The sequence below is a fragment of the Oryzias latipes genome, chromosome 9 (genome assembly GCF_053564925.1).
Source record: "Oryzias latipes strain Hd-rR chromosome 9, Olatipes_Hd-rR_3.1".
In the NCBI taxonomy this organism is placed as follows: Eukaryota; Metazoa; Chordata; class Actinopteri; order Beloniformes; family Adrianichthyidae; genus Oryzias; species Oryzias latipes.
The window spans coordinates 27,782,764-27,793,112 of NC_136245.1; the positions used below are offsets into that span (position 1 = coordinate 27,782,764).

The window sequence follows — 10,349 nt, forward strand, 5'->3', positions numbered from 1 at the left end:
AGTGCTTTCTACCATGTTATGAGTGTGTTTGTGGGAATATTTGGTCATTTTCCCAGAAGTTCAACTCTGATGTTGGACAAAAAAAAATCCCCCTTGTAGTTTTTGTAGTAGATCATCCCGGAAGAGTTCCTTTAGGTTTAAGCTAGGACTTGTTGCAGGGCCAGTCATGTTCTTTCATACCAAAGTAATGATCTCCGTCTTTGTGGACCTGCTTGGAGCTCTGGTGCAGTCATGTTGGAACAGGAAGATACCATCGGAAAAAGTTTCCTACAAAGTTGTAAGGATGAAATTGCCCAAGATCTCAATATCAAGATCCCAAAGTATTCAGAGTTTCTCTCACTGAAACTAAAAATGATTCTTGTGAAAAACAACACCACACCACAATTCTCCCTCCACCAAACCTCTCACTTGACACAAAGCATTCAGTCATACATGGCTCTATCTGAATTTGTTTGTATGTAAAGTCTATTTCAAGTGTACAGCCACTATTTTTTCCAGATTTGCATGTTTCTAAATGAGCTATAACATATTTTGAATTAATTTTATAAATGTGGGAAGGAGGGTTTGCTGCCTCTCCATTTACCGCAATGGATGCGATATTTGCCATTTCATAAAATAATATCATTTGAGAATGAATCATCAAAATTACTCATAAATGTTAATACATCTGAAGCAAAAAAGGGGGAATGTAAAGTTTAAGATTAATCCAATTTCTAATGGGATATTGGCAGCAGAAAAACAAATGTCTCAAGGTTTCATCATTCAAATTACAAACAATGCAGGGCTCAATATTAAACGTAAATCTCCTTTTAGCCACCAGAGCTTTGGGTTACAGTGAAAGAGAAAAAAAAAGCATTACTTCGATTTTCCGAGGTGCACGTGAAGGCAGCACGCCTTATGCAGAGTGGAGGGTGGAGGAAGAAATGTCGGCTCACGCACAACTGCCCCTCCCTCCTCATTGTACGCAGTCAGAGAACCTCAACGGTGCATGTTTTCACTGGTAGGAAATACTTTCTAGGACTCTGACATCACGAGGCATCTCACGTTGGTTTTTATAAGAACAGATTTAATCAGGAAATAACACTGACAATGTAGAATGTGCTTATAGCAAATGGAAAAGTTTTGGATTTGTTGTTTTTTGGGGTTTTACATGATAGAAGAGACTAAATGGTAAATGGCGTATACTTGGCTCCACTGCCCAACACTATGCCAACCTGTGCATCAAGAGCAATACGGGGTTCAGAGTCTCGCCCAAATACCCTTTAAACATAGGCTGGGTGGGAACCAAACCAGTGATTTCTGATCAGAGGTCGACCGCTCTACTCTGCACCACGGCTGTCTATCAAGACAGAAAATGCGCTTTAGAGGAAACATTGTTTTCTAGTTTGACTTCCAGGAAGGGTTTTCCCCAAACCTGCCTATTTATTTTAAATTATAAGTTTCACTACATAATTAAAACACCAGTCATTTTGGAGTACAGCAGGTCACTCCAATCCTCAGTTCACTTCACTGGCGCCCTGTCAGTTTCAGACTTCAGTTTGAATGTTTACTGCTTGTTTTTAAAGGTCTTCATGGTTTTGCCTCAGTTAACTAGACAAAGCTTTGAACTTTTCACAGCCGTTCTAGAGTTTTAGGGTCTGCCAACCAGCATCTGCTTCATGTGGCCATGCAGGTCCCGACAGAAACACTGGGGTGACGGTGCTTTTCCCGTTGTCCGCCCTCAGTTATTGGATAACATTTCTGCAGAAGTGCAGATGACATCAGACCTGAACCGTTTTAAATGGCAACTAAAATAAGAGTTTATACTTAGTCATTTGATTTTATAATAAAGTTTTATAAAATGTTTTAGGAAGCATGTTAGATATTTATTATTCATTTTATTTTAAATTTTAAGAGATGTATGTGTGATGAGTACAGGACAACTGCATTTCTCCTAATGGGGATAAATAAAGTATTTTCTATTCTATTCTATTCTATTGTAACACCTTTTTAAAAATGATTTTTAATACTCTGTTGTTGGTGGCATCTTATTTTCTTTTAGTCATTTTATTGAATTCTCATCTGTCTTTTGTGTATTTTATTGTCTTTTGTAATTTTATGCTATTGTTAAATTTCTGTCCCTAATCTGTTCTATTTTAAATATCTTTTTATTGTGATGTACTTTGGTACCCTGATGGCGTTGTAAAGTACAACATAAATATGCATCTATTCATAAAGATTAAAGAGCACAACACTACTCGTGTTTTCATTTTTCTAATAATTTCTTTAATCTTTTTCTGATGACAAAAAGCAATCGGCCTATGGAGAAACAGAAAAAATATTGAGTTAGGTCAGAAGTTCTTTAGTAACTCTTTGTGTTGTGACAGCTTTCTGCATTCACGACTCGTCAGCATTGTTTTTAATTTAAGAAAAATGAGTTTTTAAGTTCAATACTCCTTTTTTAAATATCAAATAATAACAGTCATGATATTTTGCATAGAATACATGTATTGTCTCTACTCTCTTCCTAAATCTAATCTCAAAATCATCTGTTTCGATGGGGTCCTTTCTCCCGTCTGAAGTAGAGCTCTCCCAGCTGGCCGTGCGAAGCTTCATTCATGGCTTTCGTCTGCATGCACATCTTGAACTTGTCTGGAGGAAGCTCGTCCGCACAGCTCTTCTCATGCCACAAGTGGAAAAGGCTGCGGCTTGGCGAGCGGATCACCATCAGCTTGCTATGAAGGTATTTCCTGTAGAGGTGCACATCCTCCAGCCCCCAGCCTTTGATGCTGCGATCAAACCCCCCTGTGGGGAGACGTAAAGGAAAAATGGAGTCATACTATGTGTTTTCATACTTTTTTTGACCAGAGGAGTCAGATGATCCAAGATTCTGGATGAATCCACCTTTACCTATGTTGATGAAGTCCGACCTGTATTGGCATGTCATGCCAAACCCAAAGTCTCGCCAGAATCCAGTTTCCTGACTGATCACCTGAGATACAAACATAGAAATAAAAAAATCTTCTCCCAAGAAGACACAGGGATCATCAGATCCTTGTCTTGTTTTTGACCAACCAGTTGTTGTTGAAGGGGAGGTGAGTGTGTGCTGTTCCTGTAGATGACTGCCGGGTTGTACTGACTGAAAAGCACTGGGTAGAAGACTTTTTTCCCTGTGAGACACAGCAGTCCAGACACATAAACACCAAACATGTTGTGACATTACGGTTAATAAAAAGGCTTCACATTCTCTCTAAGCAGTTACTGACTATGAGATGACTGAAAACAACTTTATAAGTTTGTTATCTTTTTTAGAGCGACATCTAGTGGTCATTAGCGATGCTATTGAGAAACAAGAAAACCTGAGACAAAAAACCTGTTAATAAAATCTCTATAATTAATTTTCAAGCAATAAAACGACTATTATTTAAAAAAATTACCTTAATACATTAAATCTTTAAACCTCTCAACTGTTTTAATAAAAAAGCATGACATTTCCTAATGTGTAGCTCTTACGCCAAACATATATTAATAAAATGTTTTATACGGTACTTCCAGATCATGGTAGATTTTGTTTTTTTCCTCTTTAGCCAATACTTTTATATTATTTAGTTGTATTTTGTCTTATTGCATTTTATTTTGGTTTTTTACTGTTTGTATTTAATATTATTTTGTTTTAATTTTTTTATGTTTTGTTTTGTGGTTTGGTGGGGTTTGGGTTGGGGTTAGTTTTGTTTTAATTTTGTTATGCTTTGTTTTGTGTCTGGTTGGTGTGGTGGGGTGTGGTGTGGTGTGGTGTGGTTTGGTTTGGTTTGGTTTGGTTTGGTTTGGTTTGATTTGGTATGGTGTGGTGTGGTTTGGGTTGGCTTGGTGTGGTGTGGTTTGGGTTGGCTTGGTGTGGTGTGGTTTGGTGTGGGTTGGTGTGGGTTGGTGTGGTTTGGTGTGGTTTGGTTTGGTGTGGTTTGTTGTGGTTGGTGTGGTGTGGTTTGGTGTGGGTTGGTGTGGTTTAGTGTGGTTTGGTGTGGGTTGGTGTGGTGTAGTTTGGTGTGGTGTGGTTTGTTGTGCTTGGTGTGGTGTGGTGTGGTGTGGGTGAGTGTGGTGTGGGTTGGTGTCGTTTGGTGTGGTGTGGTTTGGGTTTTTTTGTTTTGTTTTGTCGAAATACATCAGGATATTACATAAAGGGTGTTTCTTCTGGGCCTATGAACAGTTTTTTTTCTGCTATACCTCTTTTAATCTAAATACTTTACTAGATAAATGAGTTTTTTTCTTCTTGGTTACTAAAAGTGAGGATCTCCAGAGAGAAGAGGCGATGTGACAAACCTGAACAGTTTGCTGGGCTTATTAAATAAGGACTTAAATGGCCAACAAATTGTGACCCATTTGTGAAGCTGTGACATTATTTCAAATTTCCTTCCAGACTTTTAAAAGATTTTGCATAATTTGAACAGTTTCTGTGCAAACTGTTATTTTAAAGTCATGCAATTGCTCCTACACTATTATTAAGTACAGTGAAATAGTACATTAACCTATAACAATAACATAAAGTTGGTCTTTCCTCCAATTTGTTTAGTGAAGGAAGACTGGATATGAAGTAGGTTAAAATCTTTCACAGAGCCTGCAGTAAAGCAGTTTTTCCTCACCAGGCTCGGCGTTTATCCGACAGGATGTTAAAAAATCAGCAGTGAAGACGATGTCCACATCACAGAAGAAGAGGAGAACGTTCTGCCGCCGCCTCCAAGCCCTGACTCCGACCTCAAGGCCTCGGCCACGAGAAAAGACCTCATTCAGCTGAATCAGAGTGAAGCTCCTGAACTGGGTTTCTCTGAGGTAACAGAAGGAGGAAAAAACATCTAAATCTAACATTCATAAAGTCTTAGTAGCATTTTTGCTTATGGAGGAGCAAAATTTGTGTTTATTTATAGCCTCTAAAAACCAACAGGTATTTTTTTCAGTCTCAAAGCAGCAAAGACAAACACATGAGAGCAGAAAGTTACAGATAGACTACATTTTGTCCCTCCACGTTTATAGAAGATGGAATTCATGGTGAAATCAGAACAAGGCAGGAAGCAATGCTTGGCAAATCAGAGTGATCATTATTTCATTAAAATACTGATTGCAAAGGTTAGTTAGTCCCAATAAAATCAAAAGAAGACCTTTCTGATTGTTCTCGCATGCAAAGACGTGTGTTTTTTATGAGGATTTGGGTGTTTAAGGTCAATGAAAGACACTGAAATTAATGACCTGGTGGTCTGATCCAGCACAGTTTTCACCTGGTCCACCTCATCTTTACCAAAATAGACGACGGTGAGATGAACTTTGCTGTTCTGCTGGATGCACACTTGTCTGAATCAAAACACAAAGACACAAACGTGAAGGAACCCGTGTGAAGACTCAGGACATCAGCCTCTATTTGTGGCCAAGCAGTACCGGAAGTTGCTCATGAACCGACTGAACGCCTCCATCCTTTTCGAGAGCGGGATGATGATGTTGATGACGGTGCTACGCGTGTTCACACTCTCACTCTTCACCTTCATGGGTGGGCCGAACGGCCGGAAGAGAAAGAGCTGCGTGAAGTCCTGTGGGCTGTCGCCTTTGAACACCAGCTCATAGGTGCTGCCCCGGGTTCGCTCTGTGCGGGTCAGCCCTGCAACCCAGAGACAACAGCTCTGCTATCACAGCAGATATAAAGGGAATAGAATAGAATAGAATAGAAGTACTTCCTGGTCCATGCAACAATACCTTAAACAACCAATGGACAAACCTTAAGAAATAATAATAAATAATACATAATAAATAAAAAGTGCATTATCCAGTAACAAAAAACAGCACATTCAAATAAATTTGTTGCTAAATAAAAGTACATTTGTAAAAAAACAAGATACCAAATGAATATGTGTTAAAATTGTTCAAACCAGAAAAATATGAAGGCACAATTTAAGCAGACTGATAGAAGTGTCCCAGGTTTAATGTTTCCTAGACATGCTTAAAATGTTAATTGTAGTTGGATAAAAATTGTTCTGGAGTCCATTCTTTGAATAGGTCAGTTAACCCTGTAAAGCCTATTCGTTAAAGAATTGAGAGAAAATTCAAAATTTCCAGAATCAAGATGTTTTTTAAAACCCTTTGACAAAATCCACAATAAATTGCTATATTATTGATCAATTATGAAATTTGGGGTTATTTGGTATGTTTTTGCTAACAACAATGTTAGTTTATGTTGCAAATTAACAATTAACAAGTGTTCAAGAAAAAAAAACACCTTATTAATCCACTATCTCAAATTTAATTAAAGCATTTTTGACATGGTGTAAGTGCATTATAAAAAATTAAGTATCAACATTTTTCATTTTTTCACTACACTACGTAGTCATTTAAAAAAGGGAATAACAACAGGTGAGTTATTCTCACCATAAAACGTTTTACAATTGGCTAAACCTTTCCTGCCAAAACTGTTAATGAGATTTCACGGTGGCAGCCTTTCTAAAATAAGTAGGAAAAGCCCTTTTACTGCCCCTAGTGGAATAGTGATGAACTACAGCCACATGGACTACGTTCTAAACAATGCGTTTTAAAGGAAGGTTTGGACCACACTAATGTGATGGGGGTCTCAGAAATGCGTGTATCAAATATGATACAACTATAGGGTTAATTTTGCTACAAAGACAAATTTAGTCTTTGCTTTGGTACTAAATGATACAACAATCCCTTTTTAAATGAAAACAAAAAAATAACAACATGGACACAAAAATATGTCTGGATAAGTTAGGAACCTTGTATGAAATCTGACGGGGAGTATGTGTGCTTTCTCCTGGTGTCTTCCTGATGTTGCTGGGGTCCATTCAGGATGTGCAGAGCTGTTTCCACAGTGCTGATCAGCTCATCCTTGCGGTCTTTCCTCACCGGCCTCTCGGCCGGGTGCTTCGACAGGCCTGTTTCCAGCTGGTAAACCCTATGAGACAAGCAAATATCTCGTTTACAAAGAATTGCAGGAGGCAAAACACACACCAGCTCTTCCTGACAGAGTGGGGCATCTTTGTCCCCCTTACGTCTGCAGGGTGAACATGTCAAAGGGTATCACTGCGTATTCACTGGGCAGACTCACACCTACAGTAACCTCCGCCTGGTTCAACTGTAAGCGGAAGAACTCCTGAAGAACACAAAACAACGTTCACTTCAGCATCTTTTATACCATATAAGATTTATCCAACATCTATAAAGAAGGTTTTCTCTTCTACCTTCAAATCGGACTGCATGGTTGCTTTGTGCAGACTCTCCAGACCCTGAGGCAGAATTCCCTTGGCTTTAGCTTTATCCAGGGACTCCTGGAGCTGCTGCGTCCTCTCCTGAAGAGCTTCCTTCAGCTCGGCGATCTGCTTCGTCAAACTGTTGATGTAATGCCTATGAGAATCCTCCCTTTCCTGCAGAAGAGCCATGTATCCCTCCTTACTGGTGGTCCCTTCAGGCCAAGGCAGACTCGGCTTCTTACTGTTAGAAGCAGGTTTACAGGCCAGTAGATACAAGAGCAGCAGGCAGCAGCAGAAGCCCACACCAATGAGGCCAAAGCGAGCTATCAGTGCCAGGAGCCAGCGTCGGAACATGACGAACTGTCTTCGAAGGGGCCTTTGTACACCTGAAGAGTATAACTAGCTCTTGTAGAAAACGTTCAAACACATCTATGATGACGTTCTTCTTAGCAAAAGTAAAAAAAAGAGTTGCTTTTCTCCTCTTTAATGAAATCTTCTGGCAACATATTTATAGCATCTCCACATAAAAACTCCAGGGGCAACTGTGTCAGGGCTGAGTTGAACTCCAGTGATCTCCCTAAAACAAGAAAAAGTAAGCTTTTGTTCATTTAGACCAACAGGTCTCAGCAGTATCCCATAGTTCTTTGGTAAAAAAAAGAAAAAAAACAAGTTTTAAGTTCTTTGCATGTTTTGACATGTTAAATGCCTCAAACATGATCACATTTGATTTCATCATATCCTTCCATAAGTGAGATAATACTAAAGACCCACCTTGATAAAAATGGCGTTTTTGGTGTTTTCAACATGTTCTTGTGGGATTTTTCTGGTGATGGAGGACATATATGGAAAATTAAGCTCAAAATCCCCTTTTAATGTTTTTTTAATTCAAAATGATGTGAATCAGGTGCAAACAAAAAATGCCGTTTGAAAAAGATGATCAAAACACACTGGGAGGGCCACAAGCTCCCTGCTCTGCTCCATTCTGATGCATCCACTAGTAGATGACTAGATCCATGTTGGTTTCCTGGTCTGAGCTGGCATCTGGCACTAAACTGTACAAAGTAGCCTCCAACATTGGTCGCCTTTTCTTGCTATGTTTGTTGCGGCGTTAATAATAGGTTGGGGGCGTGAGGGGCTGTTAGCTAGCGCCAGAGTGAGTAAACGGAGAGCTTTACGATTTAAGAACGATTTGGAATTACTGCTGCTCTTCAGTAACTGTCCCAGAAAACTACACAGGTTTTTTGATTTGGGCCGAAAAACAGCATCATCCAAATTTTTAGACAGTAGATCAAAAGATAATTGGAGTGGGACTTTAACCATTTTGTGTAAATTCACATTTTTCCAGGTAGTTTTCATCAAAGTGTCATATGTGTATGTTTATATGTATGTTCATATATTTGTGTATATGCACGTGTACATATGAACGTGAATTTGGTTAAATATTGTGATGTTAAGTCTTTTTTCTGTGTAAATTGTATCTTAAGCTTAAATTAAAACCCAGTCCCTTTTGGTTAATGTTGATAATCATTTAAAGGTAGTCACATGTGACGTTTGAAGAGCCAAACACACTTTAAAAACTTCTGGTTCTGTCCCAATCCAGCTGCTGATCCATCATGGCTGCTACGGCTGGGTTTGGCTGCACCTCACCTGACATTGAGGGAGTTTGTCCACCACAAAATGGAAAGTGCTGGGAAGTGACAGAAACAAGCATTTCTCTGTGTGTGTCTCCACCCTCGGAGCAAGCATGCGTTTCCACAACCAGTTTATTCACCGGACAGTCGACTCTACACAGCTCAGGTACAGGCTGAGTTCATGAAAGACCTGTTTATGCTTCACACAAGCAGAGTGTGTGTGTGAATAAAATGCACTTCTACAAACCTGTAAAATCAGGAAAATGTTGACAGGAGAGATTTTAATGGATACTATATGGTACTTTTGAAGGTTTTTATTTTATTTAAAAATGTAATTGTGGTTGGATCGTCTCTCCTGTAAGTCTTGTATACCTTTAAATTTGCTGTGATGCTTTGACCACAACGGAACAGCCCACAACTAGTAAATCTTACAGGATCAGTCGCTCACATGAGTGAAGCATGCAAACACAAACAGCAATGAAGGAGAAAGGGACACTCACCAGCTGATGCTCAACTCAGAGGAAATCCCTTTTCAGGGAGGAAACAATGCAGAACATAACCTTGTAACAGCGGAAAGCTGATGAAACTAAAGCACACCATCTCCGCTCGGTCACCACCTTCTCCCAGCACCTCCCTTCTCACCCCCCCTCCTTCCATCTCCTCACCACAAATCACTTCTCCATCCTTACAACACCTCACACCATCTGGAGTTATTTCTAATTACTTGACAAGTTGGGGCTCCTCTCTGTCCTTGAGCCAAATTAGAGGGTAAACCCAGTAAAGAACGTCCTTTAGGCTTCATTACCCCCAAACTGGCAACCTGTTTTGAGCTTTAAGGTCAATTAAAAAAAAAGGTAAATGGGACTAGTTTAAAAGTAAGAAAAACTTGTGGAAAATTACTAAAAATATGCTCAGGATAGAGATAGACAGCTTTGTTTGTCTATCACTCAAAAAAGTTACCTTAAAGTGCAACACAGATGAAAAAGAACAGTAAAGAGTAGATGTTTACAATTTTACTCATTAATAATACATTGACTGTAAGAATTTAAAATATTATTTGGTTGAATGTAATTTAAAAATAAAATTCTGTTATTTCTTTGCCTATTTAAGGCTTAAAGGTTGTGTCGAATGGATACAAAACTTCAAATTAAAAGCTTAAATGGTCTTTTTCAATGAAAATCATCTCATTTTTTTCTTATCTGGGATAAATCAGAGATTAAAAGTTAAAAATTAAATCTGTATTTTTTGTTTCATTCTCACTTTAGAAAAACTCAAAATTCAACATCAGATTAAAAACAATCCCTTTTTTTTTATCAACTCAAGGTCCCTAAATTTGACATTTGTTCAAAAAGGCTAACAGCTGGATGCAAAAAAAAAAAAAACTTTGGATTTTTGACAACTTCTTAAAACGCATTTATCAAAAGCAAATCGTTATATTACATTTTTTGTGTTAGGCTCTAAACTTCATTGATTTTAAATGAAATTCTCCCAGGTTAGA

At 38.6% G+C, this 10,349-nt stretch overlaps 1 protein-coding gene across 1 annotated transcript; it reads right to left on the minus strand.

Annotated features, from left to right (window-relative positions):
* Positions 1-2,263: 2,263 nt before the first annotated feature.
* Positions 2,264-9,476, minus strand: LOC101159591 (chondroitin sulfate N-acetylgalactosaminyltransferase 1-like). Its single transcript, XM_011478950.4, has 10 exons — positions 9,352-9,476; positions 7,212-7,797; positions 7,023-7,123; positions 6,747-6,925; positions 5,404-5,620; positions 5,218-5,319; positions 4,617-4,798; positions 3,055-3,149; positions 2,890-2,971; positions 2,264-2,784 (listed from the first exon to the last, which is right to left on the minus strand). The coding sequence occupies exons 2-10, from the start codon at positions 7,572-7,574 to the stop codon at positions 2,525-2,527; spliced, it is 1,581 nt and encodes a 526-aa protein (XP_011477252.1). The 5' UTR covers positions 7,575-7,797; positions 9,352-9,476; the 3' UTR covers positions 2,264-2,524.
* Positions 9,477-10,349: the final 873 nt, after the last annotated feature.

What these genes read in the sequence shown, in the direction of transcription:
- LOC101159591 (XM_011478950.4), bottom strand. Translation starts at nt 7,574, where the DNA reads ATGTTCCGACGCTGGCTCCTGGCACTGATAGCTCGCTTTGGCCTCATT. An exon ending in GACATGTTCACCCTGCAGAC is followed by an intron (nt 6,926 to 7,022) that starts GTAAGGGGGACA and finishes CTTGTCTCATAG; the next exon opens with GGTTTACCAGCTGGAAACAG. An exon ending in CTCCCCTTCAACAACAACTG is followed by an intron (nt 2,972 to 3,054) that starts GTTGGTCAAAAA and finishes TTTGTATCTCAG; the next exon opens with GTGATCAGTCAGGAAACTGG.